Source organism: Phragmites australis, chromosome 15, assembly GCF_958298935.1.
Source record: "Phragmites australis chromosome 15, lpPhrAust1.1, whole genome shotgun sequence".
Classification (NCBI taxonomy): domain Eukaryota; kingdom Viridiplantae; phylum Streptophyta; class Magnoliopsida; order Poales; family Poaceae; genus Phragmites; species Phragmites australis.
The window spans coordinates 1,773,758-1,799,705 of NC_084935.1; the positions used below are offsets into that span (position 1 = coordinate 1,773,758).

The 25,948-nt window shown below is 40.4% G+C and overlaps 1 protein-coding gene across 3 annotated transcripts; it reads left to right on the forward strand.

Moving 5' to 3' along the window:
* Positions 1 to 7,059: 7,059 nt before the first annotated feature.
* LOC133892453 (protein CHROMATIN REMODELING 5) lies at positions 7,060 to 22,137 on the forward strand. 3 transcript variants are annotated; one of them, XM_062333242.1, is made up of 31 exons: positions 7,060 to 7,174; positions 8,028 to 8,735; positions 8,857 to 8,918; positions 9,855 to 10,277; positions 10,624 to 10,857; positions 10,971 to 11,054; positions 11,478 to 11,537; positions 11,622 to 11,725; positions 11,992 to 12,043; positions 12,148 to 12,211; positions 12,866 to 12,959; positions 13,042 to 13,129; positions 13,227 to 13,361; positions 14,297 to 14,488; positions 14,579 to 14,646; positions 14,836 to 14,929; positions 15,036 to 15,160; positions 15,239 to 15,302; positions 16,122 to 16,331; positions 16,645 to 16,887; positions 17,007 to 17,117; positions 17,199 to 17,288; positions 17,759 to 17,941; positions 18,030 to 18,110; positions 18,204 to 18,443; positions 19,029 to 19,181; positions 19,265 to 19,442; positions 19,526 to 19,707; positions 20,325 to 20,672; positions 20,749 to 20,839; positions 20,985 to 22,137. In XM_062333242.1, exons 2-31 carry the CDS (start codon positions 8,084 to 8,086, stop codon positions 21,470 to 21,472), a joined length of 5,193 nt encoding a protein of 1,730 aa, XP_062189226.1. In that variant the 5' UTR covers positions 7,060 to 7,174; positions 8,028 to 8,083; the 3' UTR covers positions 21,473 to 22,137. The 3 variants fall into 3 exon arrangements, with proteins under 3 accessions (XP_062189226.1, XP_062189228.1, XP_062189227.1); XM_062333244.1 differs by having other exon boundaries at positions 8,860 to 8,918; XM_062333243.1 differs by lacking the exon at positions 7,060 to 7,174 and adding an exon at positions 7,196 to 7,586.
* Positions 22,138 to 25,948: the final 3,811 nt, after the last annotated feature.

A 25,948-nucleotide genomic window follows, 5' to 3' on the forward strand; every position in this document is an offset into this window, starting at 1 on the left:
CAAAGGAGGCCCACCCTCTTGCGCATCTCCACTGCCCGCTCTGCCTTATCCCATCGTCCCTGACTCCCTCTGCTCCCTCTCTCTCAACCGCCAGTTTTCCCTAATGCGCTAGAGCAGCAGCGGCAACAAGCCGAGCTCACCCACCACCTTCCTCAGCTCCTCCCCGTTGAAGTTGTCACCGCAGGGAGAGTCATCTGGAGCTCCTTGTTCCATTCCTGGCATCAAACCCCGCTCTCTTGTTGTAGAGGCTGAAATCGAGGCCCTTCTTCTCTAACTTCGGTCGCAAGACAACACTACCGCCACCGTCGATTTCTTCCTCCTCTGGTGAGCCATCAGCCTATTCCCCTCTCCCACATCTTCCTCACTCTATGGCGCACCCCCTTGACCACTTCTCGTCGTAGGTCCACCGGCACCCAGGCCGGAATCGACGTTTTCTCCGTCGCCAAGGTCCAACGCCTCTCTGCCTAAGCCAAAATCGCAAAGAGCTTTGTCGTGACCCCAAGAAGCTAGAGAGGAGGCCCCCTTGGCTTTGGCCCATCGTCGACCTGGACTTCCACTGGAGCCAAGCGTCGCCGCGCCATTCGGCTCGTCGCCAGCCAGGTTCCGGTCGTGCCTACCGGCTGTCGAGCGCCTATGTGAGTTCACCATCGCGCGCTGCAGCTCCACGTGCAGCTTCTCGGGCTCCCATTCCGTTCCTAGCTCAGTCGCCGCCTACACCCGAACCCCACCCCCCACCGCCGTGCTCTATTGCTTGCTCGCACATCCTGTTGCACCGTGCTGTCCCTCTGCGTCGCCCAGCCAACAAGTGATGCTCGTGCGCGTCGGCCCGACCTACGCCGCCATCGAGCCGACCCGGCTAGAATCCTTCCTCTCCGGCACCGCTTCCCCTCTCTGCTCTCCCTTCTATCACCGTGGATTCCCACATCGGCTGAGACCACGCCGCACTGCCGCGCCACCGCCCCACGCCATGCACGCAGCCCAGCCGTCATGTCGCATGCCGACCACGCTCGGCCAAGAAGCCCGCTGTCAAGCCCTCTCCTCTGGCTGGAGAGAGAGAGAGAGAGATAACGTGGTAGCCACGTGGTGAAAACAGGTGACGTGGCAATCACGTCATCAAAATCGTTGTCGCAAACCACTCCAGGGGGTTTGTCATCCAGTATTTAATGTTCGGAGGGTTAAATAAATGGTTTCAAAGTTTGAGGGGTTTATCCGGACACCAGAAATAATTTAGGAGAGTAATTTGGACATTTTCCTTGTTTGAAATACCCTTTAGGGAATGAATGCCTGATTGTGTACTGAGTTCTGATTAATACAATTTTTTGTTTTAATTTGACACTCTTTCATGGTCTTATCATTGTATATTTGCAATACATGTTCGATCTTATAGCCAGACACAAATAAATGAATCATCAAGAAAGTAGACCATCCAAAATTGGTAGCTTCATGTAGCAATAACAATTATGCATAAGTTTCGAGTTCACGCAAAAACTTTGCAAAGCATAGCAGAGCTAACATTACAGAACAAATATGCAAAAAAAAAAAATTTACCCTTTACATAACTATGCAAGCCAATACGATGCTATTTCTAAAAAAAAAAGAGAGAAATTCTACTATTTACCATCGAATAATCACCAATTCTACGATTTACCATCGAATAAATTCCGTTTACTTTTATACCATCGAATAAATGGTTCGGTTACTTATCCGCCATCCGCTCATCTGATTTTTTAAGAATTCCGACAATACCCTCCGCTGTACTGTTCCTCCGCTGTAATGTTCAGCTCATTGTGAACAGTACCTGAGAGCTAAAAAAGTCAAAAAAAAATATGTCGATTTTTGTACACGCTCTATAATTTATAATCAACCCATTTTAATTGTATTCACCTAAAAATACTGTGTAGAATTCAAACTAAAATTTCTCAAAATATGGTACTTTTGTAATAATGTGCATTACAAAGAACTCACTTTTTCACCGCGGGAGATAATTTTAGAAATTATTACATCACATTAGAGAAATATTAGTAATTTTTCTCAGATTTTTTTATATCTGTGAGGCTTAAAAATTGCAAGAAGTTACAAAAGTAGCACATTTTGAAGAATTTAAATTTAAATTTTACACAGTATTTTTTAGTGAATACAGTTAAAATAGGTTGATTATAAATTATAGAGCGTGCACAAAAATAGACATATTTTTTTTGACTTTTTTTATCTCTCAGGTACTGTTTATAATGAGCTGAACAGTACAGCAGAGGGTAGTGTCGGAATTTTAAAAAAATCAGACGTGCCTATGACATATAAGGAACTGAAATATTTATTTGATGGTATAGAAGTAAACGGAATTTATTCGATGATGAATTGTAGAATCGGTGGTTATTCGATGGCGAATCGTAGAATTTCTCAAAAAAATAATCATCACTGCCTTTGAACATATTTCAGAACAAGGGACATGTAGGCCAATAAAGATCAGAACAGCGTGAGTCCTATGCTAAATTACTACAAAATTACTTAACAATTATCTCCAAATTAGGAAATCCACATCACACATTTGCAAATGAAATAGCCGGGGGAGCTTATGACTTTTGGGCCTCGTGGGAGTAGCAAAGATGGTAGAAGTTCCCCAAACAGGGCCTTTTAATGTATATGATCTTGTGTTTGTGCAAGTATTTATATCTTTAATTTGAGTTTTAGTGATTAATGATCACACGATAATAGTGGCTAACATGTGTTTTATATGATTATTGAAAGTTAGATCACGATAATAATACTTGGGTATTTTCGGTACTGTCGGAGGACGAACTCCACAAGCGGGGATCCGGAGGGACCCCTTTGAGATTCGGCCGGGGGATGATTTTGAATCTACTTCGTACGTGAAATAAATGGGAGTAAATAAGATGTAGGTGGATTGGATGATCGGATGCAGGAGGAAATAAATGCTCCGGGGATTTTAGACAGGTTCGAGCCGCACGGAGCGTAACACCCTACTCCTGTGTGTATGCTATAAATGTTCAAGGAATGCCTCTCTGAGGATCTCTCATGTTACAAGGATGTTTGTCTAAATCTAGAGTTTTGTGAGCTTATCTTGGTCTTGAAGAAGCCGTTGTCTTCTGTGTGTCTCGATCTTCTCAGTTCGGTTTGTCAGTCCAGTTTCGTCCGATCCCTTCTCTCCGTGGAGCCCGCTCTCTTTTTATACCCGTCGGGGCGGGTAGCGTGCCCAGAAAGGATGGTGCGAGTTCTAAGACGCCATAAATGAAAAGCAACCATCATGGGCTGCAATCTGATGTGACGGGGGGGTTAAAAACACTCCACTGTCTGGTCCTGTCGTCATCATCCTGCTTTTTAGCGGATGCCGCGGGGAGGGCCCACCGGACAGCCATCGAGCACCCCGCGTGCCCGCCCGATCAGAGCGAGCCTGACACAGCAGGGCGGTAGGCGATATGCCTCGAGCCTTACGACGATATCCCGAGGCACGCCGGATAACGTGTGATGGGACCCGCCGCATTAAATGACCTCACGCCTTCCTGTCAGGGAGTGGCAGGGGCTGACAGCAGGCGTGGGGGAGTGGTTGGAAGTGACAGGTCACGCGCCATCTTAAATGCAGCATCGGGCCTCTCACCAATTGACACCTCACCGCTGAGCCCCTGTAGGGACCACCGGTGAAGGACTTCTCAGGTCCTCGGGGAACTGTGAGTGCTCGAGGACTACTATTCGTAGCCCCGAGCACTCCCTCCAGGATATTCCTTTTCTTGGTCCTCGAGGAACTCGGGTGCTCGGGGACCACTGTTCATGGCCCCAAGCACCCTCTCCCGGAACTGTGACTTCTCTTGTCATCGGGGAACTCGGGCGCTCGGGGACCACTGTTTATGGCCCCGAGCACCCTCTCCCGGAACTTGGCCTTCTCGGGTCATCGGGGAACTCGGGTACTCGGGGATCACTGTTTATAGCCCCGAGCACCATCTTCCGGAACTTGATCTTCTCGGTCTTCGGGGAAATAATCCCCGAGAGAGAGCGCCACGTGGCACTCTACTGTCCTGATCTCGGGACTCGGGGATCCCTGATTCCTATGTCACTGACAGGCCCCTATATTGATTTTCATGTTGATGATTCAAAGCATATGTACAAAAATTAAGGACTATCAAATTCTAAGTGTCGTCTAGTGTTGAGAGACGCATAGAGTAGTATAGGACTTTGGTTTTTTTTTGACCATAGTATTATGGGGGTTGAGGATAATCTAGTTTGAGCTAAAGAGATAGTTGTGATGTACACTAGTCAAGTATAGCACTAGGTAGCTTAGAGGAAGCTCAAAGTGTTGAAAAGTCGAAGTCGTGACAAAGAGTGTTTAAATTGGAGAAGTCCTAGGTATTTCTATTCACCGGAAGTTAACGTGTGTTCACTAAAAGGGATGGCTACGAGGATATACTCACCAAAAGCTTAGGTGATCACCAAAAGCTTGCACCGAAGAAGGATTACAGTAGGGTCAATTTTAGTGAAGATCAAGGTCCTCTACTCACCAAAGGCTTTGGTAAGCACTGGAAGCTTGCATCGGCAATGGTTTCCAGTAGGGGTCAGCTCTTGTGAAGTTAAGTCGATCTAATCACCGAAGATTTTGTGACTGCACCAGAAGCTTGTCACCGTAGAAAGGTGACTATTTGTAAAGGAGCCATGGAAGTTTGGTTTTCTGCTCACCGGATGTTCTGGAGGGGAATTTCTAGATGGTTAGGCAACATCTAAGGTTTGCCCTTGAGCTATAAATACTCCCCCACATGTTCTATTTTGAGTCTCTTGGCTGGTGGTTGAGAAGAAGAAACACTCGAATGATTTCTAAGTTTCTTAATTGCAAGATTAAGAATATCATTAGTGCTAGAAGAGTAGCTAGCATACATCCAATCGTTTCTTTGGCTTAGATTAGGTCAAGTGAGGTTCTTAGCTTGTTATTTTTGGTGATTCACGTTATCCAGACAGCTTGGTGACATTTGGTCTTGAGGAGCTTTACGGTGAAGTGATTGTTAAAACTCTAAGATGATCGTGTACTGGTTTGGAGTTCACCGATCCGAAGTGGAGAAGTACTATTACTAGAGAGCGCTTGTTCCCTTGCGTGGGACCAAGTGGGAGCTAAAACCCTTGCGTGGGTACTCTAACGAAGAGGAGAGTGCTAGCTCCTTGATACATTGGAAAAAAAAACCGAGTCTCCCTATCTTTTCTCTTTACTTTGAGAAATTTACTTCTAACATTTAATTTCCATATTTATATTATTGCAATTCCCTCTTCTAGGGTTGCTTTACTGGAATAGGGATAGTCCTTGATCGAGCTTGCTTGTTTTTAACCTAAAAATTAGCACACATTTAGATTAAAATTGTTAATTTTCTTAACAATAAAGATTAAAATTGTTAATTTTCTTAACAATAAAGATTAAAATTGTTAATTTTCTTAACAATAAATTTTAGAGGTAGAAAAGTTTTAGAACCTAGTCCATCTTCTCTTGGGCACTTGATCCTACGGTTTAATACTAGTACTTTTTTTGGGAGCCTTTGAGCTAGGATTTCAAGGAGAAGCTTGAGCTGCCTGGCCAAACGCTGAAGGTCCAGAGTGTGGTCCTGAAAAAATGGAGCGGATTCCTGCCAAAACTATGCTAACTTGCGACATTATCAATTTTATTTTTAGGGGTGCAAATTAAATAATCTAAGGATACTTAGTTCAACCAATAACATTAATTTTTTTTAAATTGCTTAATTTGAGAAAAATAGTATTATTGATTGAACTGAAGAAGGCTGATGGGTATCTCTAGATTAATTAATTTGCACTCCTAGTATTTCATAAGTGGTATTTTGCGATAGTTTTTTTCTGGACCATTAGGATAAATCATGTCATGCAAGCACATGGCGAAAGCGGGTTACATATCAGAGTGAGTGAGGTACAAAACCAACCAATATAGTAATACCTTAACGCTACAAGAAAAAATTATTACAAATTTTGACTATGATTAGAGCCAATATGTACATGGTTGCATCCGAACGCTAGCTCGGTTGTTAAGCATGTGAGCGCTCGAATCAGCTCGCGTTCGAGCCTAGGCGCTCGCACGGGTATGCACGGAGCGGGTGTGAACGGAGCGGACGCGCATAGAGCGACTTCGTTTGACCCGACCTCAAAGAAATCCGCTATTTTATATATATATATATATATATGGTACAGCTCCAATGAATTCCTGAGATATACCATGCAATGCACGGAGTAAAACCATAGCACACCATGATTTATATCAAATCACACGACTTAACACCATGTTAGAAATTCAACAAAATCAGAATCGCTTGTTGCCTACTGACTTCCGTTGGCACGAACGATGCTAGGTGCTTATAGTTAAATATTTATGAAAAGAGAATGTTAAACATCTATATAAAAATATAATTTCTAGTGCAAATAAATACTACATGTGCTTAAATATGATTAACTATCTTTTTAATACTAATATAACTAGCGATACTTAAGTAAACACCTTATACTCCGTCTAAACACCTATGCCAGTACAGTTGAGAAAAAAATCCGATTTTTTTTAAAACACATCCTCTAACCAATTGTAAATGCTCTCATAAGCATAAAAATGGCAACAAACAGTTCAGATGGACCTCCATCGGAAAAAAAAGAAAGGAAAAGAAAATAAAGAAAAGAAAAGAAAAACATAGATGGGCCGGGTCGCCCTTACCCATATGGCCACATCGGAAAAAAAGAAAGGAAGAGAAAATAAAGAAAAGAAAAGAAAACATAGATGGGCCGGGCCGCCCTTACCCATATGGCCACATCGGCATTCCTACTCCTCTCGAGTAGAAGGCGTGGAGCAACACAGTAAACACGGCATCGGGCACGCATGCACCCGCGGGGCCAACAGTCACTGACACGCCAACCCACCTCGTTCCCGACCCCACACGTCATACACGGAAGCCCTTCGTGACACCAGGCTGCTAGCACCCACCCCAATACGCGTCGCTTCCCGGTTGGCCCCACCAAAGGAAATTAGGGGTGTCGAGAGACGAGCCCCCGAAATACCACAAGACCCCCTCCGCACGCCCGAAACAAAGACACACACAACACAAGCCAAAAGGCGAGCACCAGAGAGAGGAGAGAGAGAAGAGAGGAAAAACTTATCTGCCCCCCCCTAATCGCCCTTACCCCCTTGTGATAGGTAAACCACCCCCCTCCCTCTTTGCGCGCCGCCGCCGCCGCCGCCGCCGCGCGACCCCTCGCCGCCCCGCTGGGCGTCGGTCTCCGGCGATCGCCGCCGTCCAGCCCCCTCCTCCCCCGCCTCCGATCTGAATTTTAGGGGAAAAATCGCGGAAAATACCGCAAAAAATCGCGGAAACTCGTCCGGTCCTTTTTGAATAAATCGCACGGGTGTTTCACCCCTCCCCTCCCTCCCACCCACCGCCTCCCCCTCGCGGCCGCCGGCGACGGCGATCGCGTCGGTCAATAAGCGCCCCCCCACCCCCCCGCGGAGCCAGCCCCGTCTTCTCGCGGTCCGAGCTCTCGCCTCTGTCGCGGGAAGCGGGCGCGTGCCCTTCTCCTCCTCCTATTCCTCTCGTCGGCCGCGGCACGAGGTGCGTCCCCTTGCCACCTCGCGGGTTTTTGTGGCAGTGTTTGGTTCTAAGGCGTGGGCGCGCCTCAGGCGCGCCGGTTCGAGCGCCGCCCGCCCGATCCGCGTCGCCGCTGGCTCGATCTGGCCGCCGTCTGCGCCGATCTGCGCAGTGGCGCGGGAATCGGTCGGGATTTAGGGTTTCGGAATCCAATTCGAATTCTGCACTCTCGAGGCTGCTCACCGCCGTATTGCTCTCCTTCCGATGCTGGATTTTGATTGGAGTTGGGTAGTGTTGTTTCCTCCTGGAAGAGTTTAATCCATTTGGCATTGAAACGATCAAGCCCTAGCAAAAAACGTAACACAATAATCGGATTCGAGTCCGATTGCCCCTTTTAGGGCACTATACGTTGATCAGGAGCTACTCTAGTGGGGTTTTAAATTGACTTCGTTTCATAAACTGCAGGGAGTGATAGACTGCTGAGACTGTGAGAGGTTTCCCATGTGATGTCATAACTTGTGATGGCATTCTTCAGCAACTCTGGTAGCAGGGCTGATTCAGGAGGGTACAACTTGAATGAGAAGGCTGAGGATGAGGGCACCTACAAGTCAGTCAGGGATGGGGATGCTGACTTGAGCTCTAGGCAGTGGAACTTAAACGAGAAGGCAGAGGATGCCTGCCACAGTGAGGGGGAGCAATATGAAGCTGGTCAGTCAGGTCTGTACTCTTCCAAGAGCACATCTGGGCCGCATGCCCGAAGAGGAGGTGGGTCGTCTGGTGGGCCTTGGGGTACAAACTTTTTGAATGATTCCAGATCCAAACAGATGGCAAAAGAAGTACTGTTAGATAGTGATAGGGGAATGGAAGATGGGTCTGCTGCTAGTTCTCATGATGACATAGATGGTAGTGGAGAGGGCGATGAGATGAACAGAGAGAATGGGGAAGTGCCTGCTGAGGAAATGCTTTCCGATGACTATTATGATCAGGATGGTGAGGAGCAGAGTGAATCGTTGCATCGTGGTGGGATGAAGCACCCAAGCTGTTCCACTTCTGGTGCAGCGGCGAAGTCTGCCTCCAGACAAAAGAAGAAGCCGACAAAGTACAACACATATGCTGATGATGACGACGATGAGTATAATGATGAGAATGATGATGACGATGATGACGCGGATGGTATATTCAAATCTGGAGCCTTGCGCTCAATAAAACTAATGTGGTCTTGTTTTATTTGCGGCTGTATACTTGCCTTTACAACCCATCATTGATTGGCATTTCGTTTCTTCCTTATTTGTAGAAGATGATCCAGATGATGTGGATTTTGAGCCAGACAGTGAAACTGACAAGCCTGTTGATAAGGTCATATATTGACTTAAATTCTCAGCATCAAATGTCATATCACTTTAACAAGTTATACTATACACATATTAAGTTACATCATCATCCTATTATTCAGGCTAGTTGGTGTAGTGAAAGTTTGTTGCAACTATGTTTGAGGTCTGCATGTTGCTCCTGAATTATATAATTGTTTTGTATTTATATCTTCATGAAGGTGAGCTGGTGAACACCAGTTTTCTTCAAGCATGTTGAAAAATATTGCCCTAATTGAACTCTGAGTCATGCAAAATGGATTGTTTCTTAAAATGAAATAATAGACCTAATAACACAAACTATCGCTTGAAGCATCAGATAGGTAATCTACGGGAAATTTATGGATGTGATGACAACACATGATAAGATAATAAAATCCTATGTTCAGAAGCTTGAAAGAAAGATACACCTTTTGCTTTTGTACTCTTATGAAGGTAATACAATGTGCTGAATATTACTTTTGTGGGCCTTGTCAATTAGATCAGTGCAATTGTAAACTTCTAAGTTCTAACCAATCCTTTAGTAGTTTAATTCTATTTATTCCTTTTTTGATCATTTTGGTTTCATTCTTATGTACTTTGCAGTTTCTTGTGTGACCATATGGCTAAGCTGTGCTGTTCACTATTGCTGCAGCATGTTGGAGTGTTTATTTTATTTTGATTTGATCATCTGAGGACACACTATATAGACTTTTTCTTTGTGCTTTTGAATATACAAGTTAATCAGTCCAGTCCTAGGTTTTAAATATAAATTATTTCACAGTTGTGTAGGTTTTTTCTTCTGAATTGCTGATTTTTCTATTGGCTCGTTCCAGGCAACTGTATCAAGTTTTTCTTGTTATATTTTTCATATTCTAGCTATTGGAACTTTTTGTTTGATTATCTATGTTGCTGAAGGTTACTCTCTGAAACACTCGACTTACAGGACAAGTTTGTGGATAGTGGGAATTCCGATGATGATGACGACGATGAGCTTGAGCTCTCAGATAATGAAGATGATTTTGTTGAGAATCGGAGGCAACCTAAACGACTTAAGGTTGGAGTAACTAAAACCTCCAAGGGAAGAAAGTTGCCTGTACAGGCCCAACGGAAACGAGGGATGTCTTTCACAGATGATGAATATTCTTCAGGAAAAGACTCAGATGTGCCCAGTGATGATGAATTCAGTCACATATCGAAAAAACCTGACAAATTGCATCAGAGAACCATCGGTCACAATGATGTTATCCCAATCAATTCTCAAAATGAGCTTCGAACTTCTGGGAGGAGGAGGACGGTGAAAAAAATCTCATATGTTGAAAGTGAAGAAAGTGATGATAGTGAGGAAAAGTCAAATAAACAACAAAAGGTGAGAGCTGAATACAAACTATTAGTTAAAGTAGCATTTTTGTCACAGAGGAATCATAACAGAGGACCGACTAATTAGTGTTGTCATGTATATCTTATTTGATATATTGTGCTTAAGTAGCATATGCATTTATTCTTAATGTTATCATTGGTTGACGCGCAATCATTTTTTTTAGTTGCTTCTTTGCCTTTGGAAATTGAGATATTTATCTTTTGACGTTTCCTTTTTGTTTTATTGTCCACATCATGGTTATCACACTGTTACTTGACGCTACTGCCATCTAATCGTGTCTGTAAATCAGTGCATATATATTGTTCGCACCCCTAACAAATTTTAAAATATCTAGTTCTTGAAGGAGGAACCAGAAGAGGAAGACGGAGAAACTATTGAAAAGGTTCTTTGGCATCAACCAAAGGGTGTTTCTGAAGAGGCAATGAGGAATGACCAATCAACTCAGCCTACTGTGGCCAGCCTAACATCAGACTTTGATCAACAGTGGGATGATGTAGAATTCTATATAAAATGGAAAGGCCAGTCTTATCTACATTGTCAGTGGAAGACATTATCAGAGCTCCAAAGTGTAAGTACTTACCTGGACTATTTACAAATGGTGTTCTTAACTATAGGTGTATATACTCATCTCTTTATCTTTGTCCTCTCTAAATCTGCTTTCATATAATCTTTATACAACAGGTTAGTGGATTTAAAAAGGTTTTAAATTACACAAAAAGAGTTGCTGAGGAACAGAGGTACAAGAGGGCACTATCACGTGAAGAGGTAAACCAATGGACCTTTTGATTTTCTGATGTATAACTTTTTTACATGAAGCAGAACATGGTAATTTTACATGAAGCAGAACATGGTAATTTTACATGAAGCAGAACATGGTAACTGTTGCATCTCTGTATCCAGAGAATAAATAGTAACTATAATATAAAACTTGACAAGTGTACTAGAAATGTTTGTGCCTCTTTGTTTTGTTATCAATATATATCTAAGATTCCTGATTTTGGCACAGTAATTATTTGATGATCAAAATTGAGTAAATGTTAGGTTTATTGTTCATCAGTGACCGTTAAATGAATATAATTGCCTGCATTCATGCGCTATGCACTTAACCTTTCCAACATCTGTAGCAGCTTGATATATTTCTCTCTACTGGATTAAGCCATTGGTTATCCTAATTTGTTCATATATCAGGTTGAGGTGCATGATGTGGGCAAGGAAATGGAGCTGGATCTTATTAAGCAATATAGTCAGGTTTTTTACCAAGTTCAACTTTGGACTGTTAATATAAATTTTTCGTTAGCGCGTTTGCATACTGTCTAAGCATTCAATCTTCAGGTTGAACGGATATTTGCTGATAGGGTCAGCAAAGTTGATGGAGATGATCTGATTCCAGAATATTTAGTCAAATGGCAAGGACTTCCGTATGCAGAATCTACCTGGTAATTTTCATGGCAAGATTTTGTACGTTCAAGTGTCATGGCTAAGGTTAATGTTTTGCACATGGATGATCTTCCATGATAAAAACAACTGGTACTCTACTTCTGTTCATTCAGATTTATATGATTATGTTACAGTGATCTTTACGCAGATTATTATAATAGATTTGGTGGATGCTGTAAACACGCAATCTCTGTTGTAGGAATATGCTACTGTTTAATTAGCATGTTTTAGTGTCACTAACCTTATTTTTGGTGCTCTGTTGCAGGGAAAAAGATACAGATATTGAATTTGCTCAAGATACAATAGATGAATACAAGGTAAGGTACTCAGTAATCAATATGAACTTCTTTAACTGTACCTGTATTGTTGCATAAAGCATAGGCTGATTGGCGTATAATTTTGGCTTTACACTAAATGATAGGCCCGTGAAGCTGCTACAGCTATACTGGGGAAAACAGTTGATTTTCAACGGAAGAAAAGCAAAGGTAATGTTTTTATTCTTATTTTTGGTCCAGAAAATATTTGATGGATAAGACATACTAGTTTATAAATTTTTCTTATAGCCAATTTTCTTTTAACTTCCATGCGCATCTATCCGTGGATAGTTCTTTGGGGATATTCCGTAGCAATCCACGTGCCATAACCTTAACTTATGCATCCGTCTCCTTGTACTGTTATTACTTTTATTTTTTACTATTACTAGTACCTTTATTATCATTATTGTTTTCTCATAATCTTTTTAGTTGGATCTTGTGGGTTTCATCTCTAGCCTACCCCAACTTGCTTGGGACAAAGGGTTGGATCTTGTGGGTTTCATCTCTAGCTTACCCCAACTTGCTTGGGACAAAGGCTTTGCTGTTGTTGTTGTAGCCTATTTTGTTCCTTCTCTGTAGTTTACCTCATTGTTCACTGTTATCAGTCTTAAATTGGTACTGTATTTACCATGATGTGATGCTATCTTATTAAATGATCCCCCATGTCCTAGAATCTGGAGCATTGTCGCTTAGGATCATTGTTTGAATAAGGATTTATTTTGGCATATCTATGTTGTGTGGGCTTTATGAAATCCAATGTACTTTCTGTATCAACAACAGATTGCTATTGTTCAGTTTAATCTAATCTATGTTTTTGTTTTCCAGCTAGTTTGAGGAGGCTTGATGCCCAACCAGAGTGGCTAAAAGGTGGTAAACTTCGTGATTATCAGCTTGAAGGACTCAACTTTCTTGTCAATGGGTGTGTAAGATCAATATACATACATGCACAACAGAAGCACCTTGTTTGCCTCCTTTTCCTCATTGATTGATTGGTGAAACAGGTGGAGAAATGACACTAATGTTATACTTGCTGATGAGATGGGTCTGGGAAAAACTATTCAATCCGTTTCCATGCTTGGCTTCCTTCATGTAAAATTTTCAATACATTTTTACTCTTCTCTGTCATTATGCTGAGTGATACTAGCATTTTTTTACTAATTATTAACATCTGACATTTATGTTGCAGAATGCTCAAGAAATCAATGGTCCTTTTCTTGTTGTTGTGCCACTGTCAACATTGTCGAATTGGGCAAAGGAGTTTCGGAAGTGGCTACCCAACATGAATGTTGTGATTTATGTGGGAAACCGTGCCAGCCGAGAGGTAAAACTAGTAAATTACTTATGCATCTGTTTTACTTCTCATGAAGTTTGTATGTATGTGACCCAGCTGTCACTATCAAATTTTAGCAACAACAATTATCGTTTTAAGACCTTTAACATTTTTTCTTGGTAAATATAATCTATATTTGACTACCAATTATTGTTACAGCTGAAAAGTAACTTATTTACTGTCGGCACTAGAATATCATGCTTGCTATAATCTATCTTCGGACAAAGCCCTATCTTTTTCAGCTCTAGTGCAAAGAGCAGAAAAAAATGATATGAAGGTAAAAATGGACAAGGCTGATGGAAAGCTGGAATAAATTGATATGGAGTCTACCTGGATTGTTTTTTTTTTTTTGTGAGAAATCAACAATTTGTTGACTTGTAATATGCAGGGGTATTAATTCCATTCCATTTAGGCCATTAAACCTTTCCTACTGAGATCGTCTTTTTCAAAACGGGACTGTTCCACTTCACCATGTTTATCTTAATGAGGTTGTAATCTATTTATGTTGTGATAATGTCACAATGTGGTTGAGATGAAACCTTTTGGTAATCATAGATCTCGAGCAGAATTGAAGCTGAACAACACATTATATACTGATGCACATCGTGCTTTGTTTTGTTGCTCTTTTTTAGGGTATGAAACTGTGTATGTTTTCTTGGCTTCTGTTTCCCATTCTGTTTGCATGTGTATACTGATGCACATCATGCTTTGTTTTGTTGCTCTTTTTTAGGGTATGAAACTGTGTTTGTTTTCTTGGCTTCTGTTTTCTTATTCTGTTTGCATGTGTTGCATTCGGATGTTAGTACTAACAAGAATTTGTTATTTTGAAGGACCAAAAGGGGCAAAATCCTAATTAATACACTTTCTAAAAAAGTTTCATTCACATTGTTTTATTTTAAACTTCTTCCCCAATCTATTTGCCTCAGATGTGTCAGCAGTATGAAATTTTTTCAAACAAGAAGGGAGGACGTCATGTAAAATTCCACACATTGATAACTACATATGAGGTGATTCTGAAGGACAAAGCTGTTCTTTCCAAGATCAAATGGAACTATCTTATGGTTGATGAAGCCCACCGGTTGAAAAACTGTGAAGCATCACTGTATATGACTCTTTTGGTATGTAATAATGTCTTGAAGTAAGCATATAGCTTCTGTGTTATGTAACTACTGGGAGAAGATTAGACTAAATTCATTTTTTCCCTTCAGGAATTCAGCACTAAGAATAAGCTGCTTATAACTGGAACACCTTTGCAGAACAGTGTTGAGGAGCTTTGGTATGCCCTTTTTACATGGAATTGTGATAGTTAAATTTATATTGGTATTTTCACTTTAATATGTAATTTGACACAGCAATCTTTCATAGCTGTTACATCTGCCTGCTTCAATTTCATTTCATTTCTTTTTACCTTCATTTTTCATTTCTTGTTACTGAGCTGTGGGTTTTGATTTTTTTTTTTGTGTAGGGCATTACTTCATTTCCTTGATCCAGTTAAATTCAACAACAAGGATAGTTTTGTTGAGAAATACAAAAATTTGAGTTCCTTCAACGAAAGTGAGGTAATGCTTTAAATGGAAGTTCTGTCTTCACTGGACAAGCTTCTTATACTATTGCCTGACCATTGATTGGACGCCTGTAACTTTATTTGCTCTGGTTTTATGATAGCTTGCGAATCTGCACAAGGAATTGAGGCCTCATATACTGAGGCGAGTTATAAAAGATGTCGAGAAGTCTTTACCTCCTAAAATTGAGCGGATTCTACGCGTTGAGATGTCACCCCTTCAGAAACAGTGAGTGCTCCGTGCTAATTTAAGGCAATTAATGCATTTCATTATTCATTGAGGCTAATCTTTTTTGTGTTTTACCAGATACTATAAGTGGATTTTAGAGCGAAATTTTCAGAATCTGAATAAAGGAGTTCGTGGGAATCAGGTGTTCCTTACATCTTGAGCATTTTATTCTTTTAATCGAGATCTCTTGTGTTTTCTTATTTCTTTGTAGTTTTAGTTACTATGATGAGCACATTTAATTCTTCTGATGTGCACACTGTATTTTTTTTGTTAACAACCGTCAACCGTTGCTTTATTTTATTTTGGAATCGATTGTAATTAGGTTGTTCGGTATGTTAGTACAAGTTAATAGGCGAGCAATGTGAAATATTTTACGTTCGAAAGATGACAAGTACAAATATCGCTACTAGTCTAGGACCATTGTTCTGGCAAAATGCTTCTTTGCTTGCAAGGAATATCTAGATTGGTGGTTCAAGATTTATCTGTTAGTGAAGCTCCAAGACCCATGCCGGACCAGATGGTGATGGTTCCGCTGGTTGCCCAGGATAGTGTTTGTCGTGACTGTGTGTATTGGACAACCTTTTTCCACCCACGCCCTAAGCAAGATGTTTTCTATTTCTCTCCCATGAGATACTAAGGGAACTTTTACTATTTCTGGTATAATGTTTCTGTTGTTCCTCTGACATGATGTTGTAGTGTATCAAATATTAGAAAAATAGCGGTGTTCTTTTTAAAAAAAATAACCACAATATAAAGCAAGTCTTAAACTATGTTTGATTTCGTTGCTAATCGAAGCAATTGCTCACGTGGCCATATATTTGCCAATCAAACTTGGTTGCATGGGCAAGGGTTGATTGCTCATCACTTTTTCATGTTTTTATCTGCTAAATCCAAATAAATATTGTATAACCTAGTCTTGCTATCTTATTTTATCTGACTGACTTGATCATGGTGTATGTAGGTCTCACTTTTGAACATTGTTGTTGAATTGAAAAAATGCTGCAACCATCCATTCTTGTTTGAAAGTGCCGATCATGGTTATGGTGGAGATAGCATTGGTGATCGAAATAAAGTTGAACGCATCATTATGAGTAGCGGGAAACTTGTTTTGTTGGACAAACTGTTGGTGAGACTGCGGGAGACTAACCATCGTGTGCTTATTTTCTCCCAGGTTTGTATTTACAGTTCGTTGCCACATATTGTGGTTATGCAATTGTATATAGTGGCAGCATTTGTTAGTTTCGAATGTTTTGTTTTTTTCGTTCTTACACCAAATAAGCTTCTAGTTCTATAGCTGTTGTCTTTTTGTGATTGGGTAGATCTTTTTGAATAGAATCTTGGTTTTCATTCACTTGAAAGTTAAAACATTACCATAACTCTGTTCTTATTGTGCCAACAGCAATATATTGGGAAAGCAAAATATTATTTTAAAGCATCCGCGCCTCATATGGTTCACTTGTCTAAGTGCCTCTGATACCTTGCAGATGGTTAGGATGTTGGACATCCTCGCAGAATACCTATCTCTTCGAGGATTCCAGTTTCAGAGGCTTGATGGTAGTACAAGAGCAGATCTTCGTCACCAGGCTATGGAACATTTTAATGCGCCTGGAAGTGATGACTTTTGTTTTCTTTTATCCACGCGTGCCGGAGGACTTGGTATTAATCTTGCAACTGCAGATACTGTGATAATTTTTGATTCAGATTGGAATCCTCAAAATGATCTGCAGGTCCTCTCCCTCTCCCTCCCTCCCCCCTCTATCTCTCTCCCTCCGTGTGTGCTAATTTCCTATTTAGAAAGATTTTCTAATACTTCCTATGTTTCCTTTTATGCCTCATTTTCTGCCAGGCGATGAGTAGGGCGCATAGGATTGGCCAACAAGAGACTGTTAACATCTATCGTTTCGTCATGTGCAAAAGTGTTGAAGAGGATATTTTGGAACGCGCAAAGAAAAAGATGGTTTGCCATGCTGACTTAGTTCATAGGTTGCTTTAGTGGTAGGACAATTGAACTGTCTTTATATAATTTTTCCAATTTCAGGTTCTTGATCACTTAGTTATTCAGAAGCTAAATGCTGAGGGCAGGCTTGAGAAGAAAGAATCCAAAAAGGGTGGCTCCATGTTTGACAAGGTAGGTTTTCATTTCAACTATCTAGTTTTCTTGGTTATTGTGGATTTGACATAAATTACCTTAGAATTTTGTGTGGGCTGGTACAAGATTCATTTGTAACTTGAATATTCAATCTAACATGGAAATCTCCAAGGTTCCTGCAGAATCGAACTATATCCTGTAAAATTCTTAGCAATTCCTGTGAAATTCCTGCATTCCAAACGGAGCCTTGACATATTGAAGCTGCTATTTGAAACCAGTTGTAACTTATAGATTAAGCAATTTTTTGTATACATCTTGTCAAATGTTGAAATTGAAGTGTCGTCATAGTAATTTTGTTCAGTTTTGGAAGTTTCATGTATAACAAGCTTGTGCCATCTGCCTTATCTGGATACTAGCTATATTCTTTTGAAAAGAAAAAAAAGATACATCTAGGACTTTCTCGGTTTCCTCTACTTTCCTCTTCTGATGTAAGCTGTATCATTTGGCAGAATGAACTTTCGGCCATATTGAGGTTTGGGGCAGAGGAGTTGTTCAAAGAAGATAAGACTGATGAAGAGACCAAGAGGAACCTTGAAAGTTTAGACATTGATGAAATTCTTGAGAGAGCTGAGAAAGTTGAAACAAAAGGCGATGAAGGGGAGGCAGGAAATGAGCTTCTTAGCGCTTTCAAGGCATGTGATTTGTATGCTATATCCATAAACTTACTGATGCAGATCAGGAACTATTCTGTATTAATATTTATTTTAAAATTTTGGGTAGGTTGCCAACTTTTCCAGTGGCGAAGATGATGCCACATTCTGGAGTAGACTAATACAGCCAGATCCTGCAGATATGGTTCAGGTATTGATTGGCTATTAACTTTACCCAGTATAAACCTGCTTCAGTCATTGCTTGCCATAAACTTAATCAGAGAGTGACAACTGATATGTTCAGGAAACTTTGGCACCTCGTGCTGCACGAAGTAACAAGAGTTATGTTGAAGATCCCCAACTCAACAAAAGTAGCAACAGGAAAAGAAGGGCAGTTGAGACACAAGAAAAACCAAGGAGGAGGTCTGCCAGAACAGTGGACACAGTTGTTTCATTACCGTTTGTTGATGGAGCAGTAGCTCAAGTACGAGAGTGGTCTTTTGGAAATATGCCAAAGAAGGACGCAGCCCGTTTTGTTCGAGCGGTAATATGCGCCTGTTATCAATTTATATGTTTCTTCTGCTTTTTGACTGTTGAATTGTGTGTGTGTGTGTACATATACATACATACATGTTTGAATCAACTGTTGAATTATATGCGCAAGTACTTCGAAGCATGGTATTAATACATCATTATAATAATATCTCCTTTGCTTTGAGTTGATGGGATAGTGTAACACTTTGCAATGTGATCTTGTCTTCTTAGGGAAGTTTTACTGTGCCACTTACGTATATGATGTGGTGATGTTCAACCACCAAAGCACATTTGCTTTCGCAGTTGCATTCTTTTGCAATGTAATTACTAGTTCACAGTTGTTGCTTAAACATGATTATAGAATGAAACATCAACTAAGGGTTATTCTAGTTCTCTTGGCATGTAATATGAAGTCCACATTATATTGATTTTGCAAGTTTTTTCAAGGAAATTTTTGCTGTGGTAGCGGTTAGCCAGTCTCGTTTCAACTTTTGGTTGCACTTTGTTTGTCACGTAAAAGATGTAGATTGCACTGTATTGTTTGTGAAGCAATATATGTGTGACATGCTCTCACCCTGATAAGTGAATTCTCCAGGTTAAAAAATTTGGGAATCCAAGCCAGATTGGATTAATTGTGGGTGATGTTGGTGGTGTACTAGCAAAGGCACCACCTGAAGCTCAAATAGAGTTGTTTGATTTGCTCATTGATGGATGTCAAGAAGCAGTTAAAGAGAAAACAGATATCAAGGTATAACTATCTCTTCCTTTAACAGCAAAGGACAGTTCGTAACTTCTCCACTTTTGTAAAGTTCGTTTGCATTTCGAATGTAGGGCACAGTTTTGGATTTTTTTGGTGTAGCAGTAAAAGCCTATGAATTGTTGGCTCGTGTTGAAGAGCTTCAGTTCTTGGCAAAGCGCATTGCACGTTACAAAGATCCAATCAGGCAATACCGGATCCAATTACCTTACAAAAAGCCACAGTGGTCAGCAAGCTGTGGATGGACTGAAAGTAATTGACATTTCAACCCTGGTTCTTTTAAAAAAAATTATAATGAAAATAGGCTCTTATTGTTTGTTCTTGTATCTGCTTAGCTGATGATGCTAGGTTGATGGTTGGAATTCATTGGTATGGCTACGGAAACTGGGAGAAGATACGGTTGGATCCAAAGCTTGGCCTGACAACAAAAATTGCACCAGCAACACTTGGTGAAAGAGAGACATTTTTACCACGTGCACCAAACTTGGATAATCGTGCTAGTGCTCTCCTGCAAAAGGTACTCCCTCCTCTCACCTGTCCGTTTGCCTCCTGTTTATATGCAAGTATACCCTTGAGGTGTGTGTTCTTATGGTTGGGTGTCAGGTATGATTAATTTAGTAATTGTTTACTAATGGCTGGAGCCTTTTCTCATGTCCTGTTTATCCAAACAATTGAGACTTTTGAGTACTATCTGTCTTACCAAGGGTATCATATAAATTAGTTTGGATTTTTACAGTCTCTTAAGTAACAGTTACCCTGCATTGTAATACAAATGCGTCTTAGGATGGATCAGGTGGGATGCCATTTAGGTTCTCCCTTGTGGTGATAATTTGAAGGTATTATTTAAACGAAGACAGTAACTTCTAGTCTAATCCAACTGGATAGATCATTCATAATTATGCATTTGGAACATTGTAGAGGATATAGTATTTTAAGGAAATATATCCCTATGTGTTGTTTATTTGGAATGGCATATAATGACACCAATGCGTAGGGACTGTTCTTTTCTTTTCTCCTAATCCACCAATATTAGTCATGCAGTTAATGCTCAGAGTATTTTTATTTCAAGATTTGCATTTTCTATATGCTTTAAGTTTTGCATTTGTTTTTGTTGACAAGTTGTATTTTTTCTAGGAATATGCTAAGTTTAGTGGTAAGAGCTCAACTGCCAAAGGAGCTCCTCGCCAGACAGTCCATAATGACAGCAATAGTGGAGCTCGATCATTGAGAGGCCGACAAAAAGATGCAAAAGGAAAAGATGATAATAAGTCAAGCAAAGATGACATCCCAAAGCGCAAGATAGTGGAAGCTGAAGCAAGAGAAGAAGGTGAAATTTCAGAATCCGAGGCAGAAACTAAATATCGTCTGGACAAGGAAGAAAAGTGGCTTGAATGGTGTTCTGAAGTTTTGGATGAGGAGCAGGAAACTTTGAAGCGCCTGGATAGGCTACAGAATACTAGTGTAAACTTACCAAAGGAAAAGGTTTCTACTTTATCTGTGGACAGTATATTCTTAAACTGCTCTTCCACCCAAATCTTACCTTAATACACTATGTTAGGTTCTTTCAAGAATTCGCAAGTACCTCCAGATAATTGGGGATAAAATTGGAGAGGTTGTCCGTCAACACAGCGAATCTTACAAGCAATCCCGTAAGTGTAATCGCTCCTAGACATACATGATGTGTCATTTTCCTTTTGAAAAACATTTTCCGACAACTCTCTATGATTAACATTGTGTAGGAAATTTGAAAAGGCACATAGTTGGATACTGTCTAAATAATTGTGTTGCTTGCAGGCATGACAATGAGGTTATGGAATTATGTGGCAACCTTTTCAAATATGTCTGGGGAGCAGCTGCATGATCTCTATTTAAAGCTTAGTCAAGACCAATTGGAAGCTGGAGTTGGCCCATCCCATGGTGGTAATTTTGCATCCGTTCCTCCCAATAAGGGAGGTAACTCAAATCAGCTTCATCCTTCGAGAAACCAAAGGTCAACTAGGTCTCTCCAGTACGCTTCAGTGTCTTTGAACAATAATGAGAACTCTGGGAGTTCTGAAGCCTGGAAGCGTCGGAGGAGAGCTGACCCAGATAGTCAATTTGACACCCAGCCTTCGTATCAACCTCCTCCAATGATGACAAATGGAAATAGGTTGCAGGAGTCTAGCAGTTCTGCTGGTATCCTTGGTTGGGGTCCGGTTGAAATGAGACGGTATGGTAATGAAAGGCCAAAACGGGGTGTTCATGCCAGTCATTTCCCTGCTGGGCACGGGCCTCTGCTGTAACTGAAGTAGTCCAAGTGAACAACCTTGTCATTTGGGCAGAAATGTTTCCCAAGGATCTTCAGCTTCCACAGGTAGAAATGGTGGAACTCCGGAATTGAAATTCTTTTTGCACAACATAAAAAAAGAATAAAGGACCAAATCTGATCTGGATCACAGCTTCGAATTCTGAGCCTCATAGAAATGATGCCAGGCTTCCGGAGGAGACGCTGGTACTTTTAACAGTTGTACACAGAAGATTCTTCTGACACCAAAACAAATATATGGGGGCTTGTGAACTGCCTAGAGGAAGACTTGAGAAAATTTTGTTGGTTCAGTTTTGTGATCTAATAGAAGAATATTTCAGTTGGGATCTTTAAGAAGATATCATCTCAACAATGATCTATAGTTCAATCTCAATACATGTATGATCTTTTACATTGCAATATAATGAATTATGGTTCATCTCTCTCATGCGCGTTCTCTCTCTCTCCAATCTGTTTATCTGTTATGTTCTGTGTCCATGTAACAAAGAAAAGAAATGCATGCTGCTCTCATTTCGAGGCAACAAATGTTGCAGCGGGCATATAGGATAGGGTTTAGGTGTAGTTTGATCCTATTTCTGTAAATAGAGAGGTGAAACATATCTTTGTTCTTTCAATGTAACTGCTGGATACTTGTACTGCTTCCATAGTATTTTTTTTTTTTTTGAGATAACGCTGAATGTGGTGCCGCTTCATTGAAGAGTGAGAATCAGTTTTGCTGGTATATGCTTTTGTTTGATACAATGCTTTTTTCTTCATTTTGACATGTCCTTTGTGGTATATGGTGCAGTTAACTCTTGAGGAACATGTCTTAGTCTTACTGGCGAGGTTCCCTGTACCATCTCAATTTTTGTAGGTGATGGATGGAGAGCATTACCAACGTTGCAAAGGACGTCACAAGCTGTTCAAGGCAAGTCATTTGGCTGAAGCAAACTATTTAGAAGTTCATGATATCTGTATGATGCTACTTTGACATGGTTGCACACTTGTGCTATTTAGGATCTGTCAGAAATTTTAATTTTTGTATAATGTCCCCTTCGACACTGATCCTGGATGATGCATATAACACTGATCTACCAGATTCGAAATATCTGAAAAGCGAGAACACAATTATTTTATGTATAGAAGGTCCAAGTTACGGATACATTGCGTGAGCCACAAGGTTGCCATTTGTAATTACGTTGTGGTTGCAGTATTTGAAGCCTTTACTAATCAATTGTATGATTCGCTATCTCCATGAATCTTACAAGTCGGGCGTTTCACCGTTTGGGAGGGGCCTCTATCATGCGCACCAAATCAAAAGTTTTACCTATGTACGTATGCACCAATGTATTGGGTGTTGCGCATCCTAGATTCTTGAAATTTTAGGTTTTTGTTTTGCAAATTCCCGTATAAATTTCTAAGAATTTCTTGAAGTGCCCAAGTTTTAAGGCCAAAAAAACCACTTCCTGCACATTCGTCTGTTGCTGCATCATAAGCATACATGTTGTCTGAGCTGCTTCAGGAGCGGCATCTGACAGCTTGCCAAATATTGGTGAATAAGTGAATGACCCGAAGTCCCGAAGCCGCGGTTGTGTTGAGGTGGGATGGCCAGATCAGAGACCATTTGACCGAACAGGACGTGCCACCTGTCGTTCCTTTCGTTTTTTTTTTCTGGCAGCATTTTAGGGTAATCCAGAGACGATCGCTTTTCGTGCTATACATAACACTGAACAGGCTCCACCGTGGTCTTGATCATTATGGTTTGTTTGGGAGAACTTCAGTTTCAATAATTTTTTGTGCAGAGTATTTCTAGGTTTAGAAATATATGTTGTTTGCACTCGAGACTAAAAATAGACACTTAAATTATTTTATATTAACTTATAAACATTGTATCTAAGGTAAAATTAGGAGCTGTAGCCTTTCCAAACAAGTTATTAGAAAGATCCCTGTAGTGTCCAACTCATACTAGTTTTTTTCTTTATAAAAAATAAGTTACTATTTGCTGGTAAGCAAAATGGATTTGAAATTTCTAAATGAAATGGAATTTCAAAGAGTCAAACTGTAGATATATTGCAATTCTAGATCCCAATGTAAGAATATTTTATTCATTAAGTATGGCTCATGTAATTTATCGGATTATTCCAATAATTAATGTTTCAGTGTAGGGATGATAACAAGCTAGCTCGGCTCGTTTGAGCTCATCTCGTTTGGGTTTGGCTCCTTTAATATAACGAGCAGAAAAGCTAGTTCAGTTTGGCTCATTTGACTCGCGAGCAACTTATTACTTTTTTTAAAGGGAGCAGCTTGTTATTAGGATAAAATAATATAAACATCTAATGAAAAAAATACATCGATAAAATCATACAATAATAACAATGACATATACAAGTATAGTAATTCTTTGCATGGTTTAATCAGATGTATAATTATTGTAAATTGAATCTCTTCTGAAAATTTTTCAAATCCACATGCAGCATAACAACAGATAAATCTACCTATATATGTTCAGCTTCTGAAACAAAATATTCCTAAAAAAAAGAGAAACAACATTCTCCACATATACATCTATACATGCAAAGCTTGAAAGAATGATCGATGTGAGAAGAGAAAAAATAAGAGCTGTATCGTAACGAGGAGCTGACCAATATAAAATCAAGTAGGCTGGTGAGAAGCCTCTCCATCGAAGATAAAGATGATCAATGAGCGAACTGATGATCACAATTAAAAATAACGATATGGTGCAGACGATAACTTTGGCTTATTTGCCTCGCGAGCTAACTTATTATCTAAATAAGCTAAAACTCTGACTCGTCTCGTTAGATTTTAAAATGAGTCCAGCCAGACACAAAGCTTAGCCTGATATATGGAACACGACCACGTCGTTAGTGGGCACAACCCCGTCGTTAACCAATGCCTGATATATGGAACACACACTAAACCTACCCGTCCTGATAGAACGGAGAACGACCAACGACCATATTTATCATTATTTTTCTTCTGCCGGACTCAGTATAAAATTGAATCTCCTATCAATAAAGGAAGTTTTTCAATGCTACAATAGCAAACCAATTCTGACAAAAGTAATCCTTGTATTCTGGTTGATCTGTACCATATAGATCCACCAAAATCCAGAGGAAACCGTCATCTTTTATGTCTTAGATGAAATTGGACATAAAAATCTTCTTCAGAAATACTACCAATATCAAACACCTCTATGTTGACAGCTAGCAAAATGCCCCCCACCCCACCTGAAAATTAAGTCGCATTAATCCATACCTAAGATGATAATCTGAATTACATAGAGTCTCAAGCATCTTCATGTTCTCCACGAGATCTTTTTATTTATTTATAACCTTTAGAGGTATGGTTAGCAAGGGAGCTAAAATCCTTGGAAGTGTGGCATACCTCTGAAGATTAAAATATTTTTTGGCAAATGTTTCGGGACAAGCTACAGGTGTTAGCAAGCTTAAAGAAAAGAGGTTGGAAGGGTAATGAGTTGTGTTGTATATGTGGAGAGAAGGAGACCGCTGACCATATTTTCTTTAGATGTTACATTTTCAAGTTTATTTGGTGTTGCATTAGGGATGACTATGGATAGGATGGATACCCATTGTCGGTGGATCATTTAGGGGTGAATTGGCTACCTAGTAAATTTAGTATTTCACAACATTTGAGCATGTCTCCTTTCTAAAAAAACATTTGAGCATGTTTATGTCTGCAGTGTAGCTTGGGCTATTTGGAATATGCGGAACAAAATGATGATTGAAAAGATATTTCCAAACAAGCTGACTGAAATTATATTTTTTGGGATATCTTTTCTGCAAAAATAGCGGTTGCTACTCAAAAAGGGCTCGAAGCTTGAAGCTGAGAAGATTATCTTCTGCATGCTAGAATGGATGAAGAGTTTTGCACCTACTCAAAAGACTCTCACTGACATCATTAAGTTGTAGATTTCCTCTATCTTTGTCTCAGAGTCTTGCTACTCTGCTCTGCAGATGGTTTTGTGCTTTTGAGCTCATGGATAGTTGTAGCTGGACAGACTCCCTTAAGTCATTAGCTCTATTTTGATAGTTTGGACTGATATTGATAAGCTGATAGCCTCAGTAGATATTTAAAAACTTTGTGGTGCCTAATTTGGCCTTCAATATAAACCGAGAAAAGTCTCAAGCATCTTACCCTGTTCACTCTTCATATAGCAACCATGGTATTGGGCGAGGAGCACTCGTCACCTGTGTGTGTCACGTAACACAAGCAGCCAAGCACGTCGTAAACTCGTCGTGATCTCTTCTCTCCCCATCAAGGCATTGCTCATCATCCTGCTTGTCTCCTTGCCGTTGTCTCCGCTCTCCATGACTGATCATCTGCTTGTTGCGAGGGAACTTGCCATCTTCCTGGCATGATTGCGTGCTGCCCAGTCATATCGCTGGCCCATCGCTCACAATGTGCTTCTGCTGATTCGTTCTTTCTGCTGGAT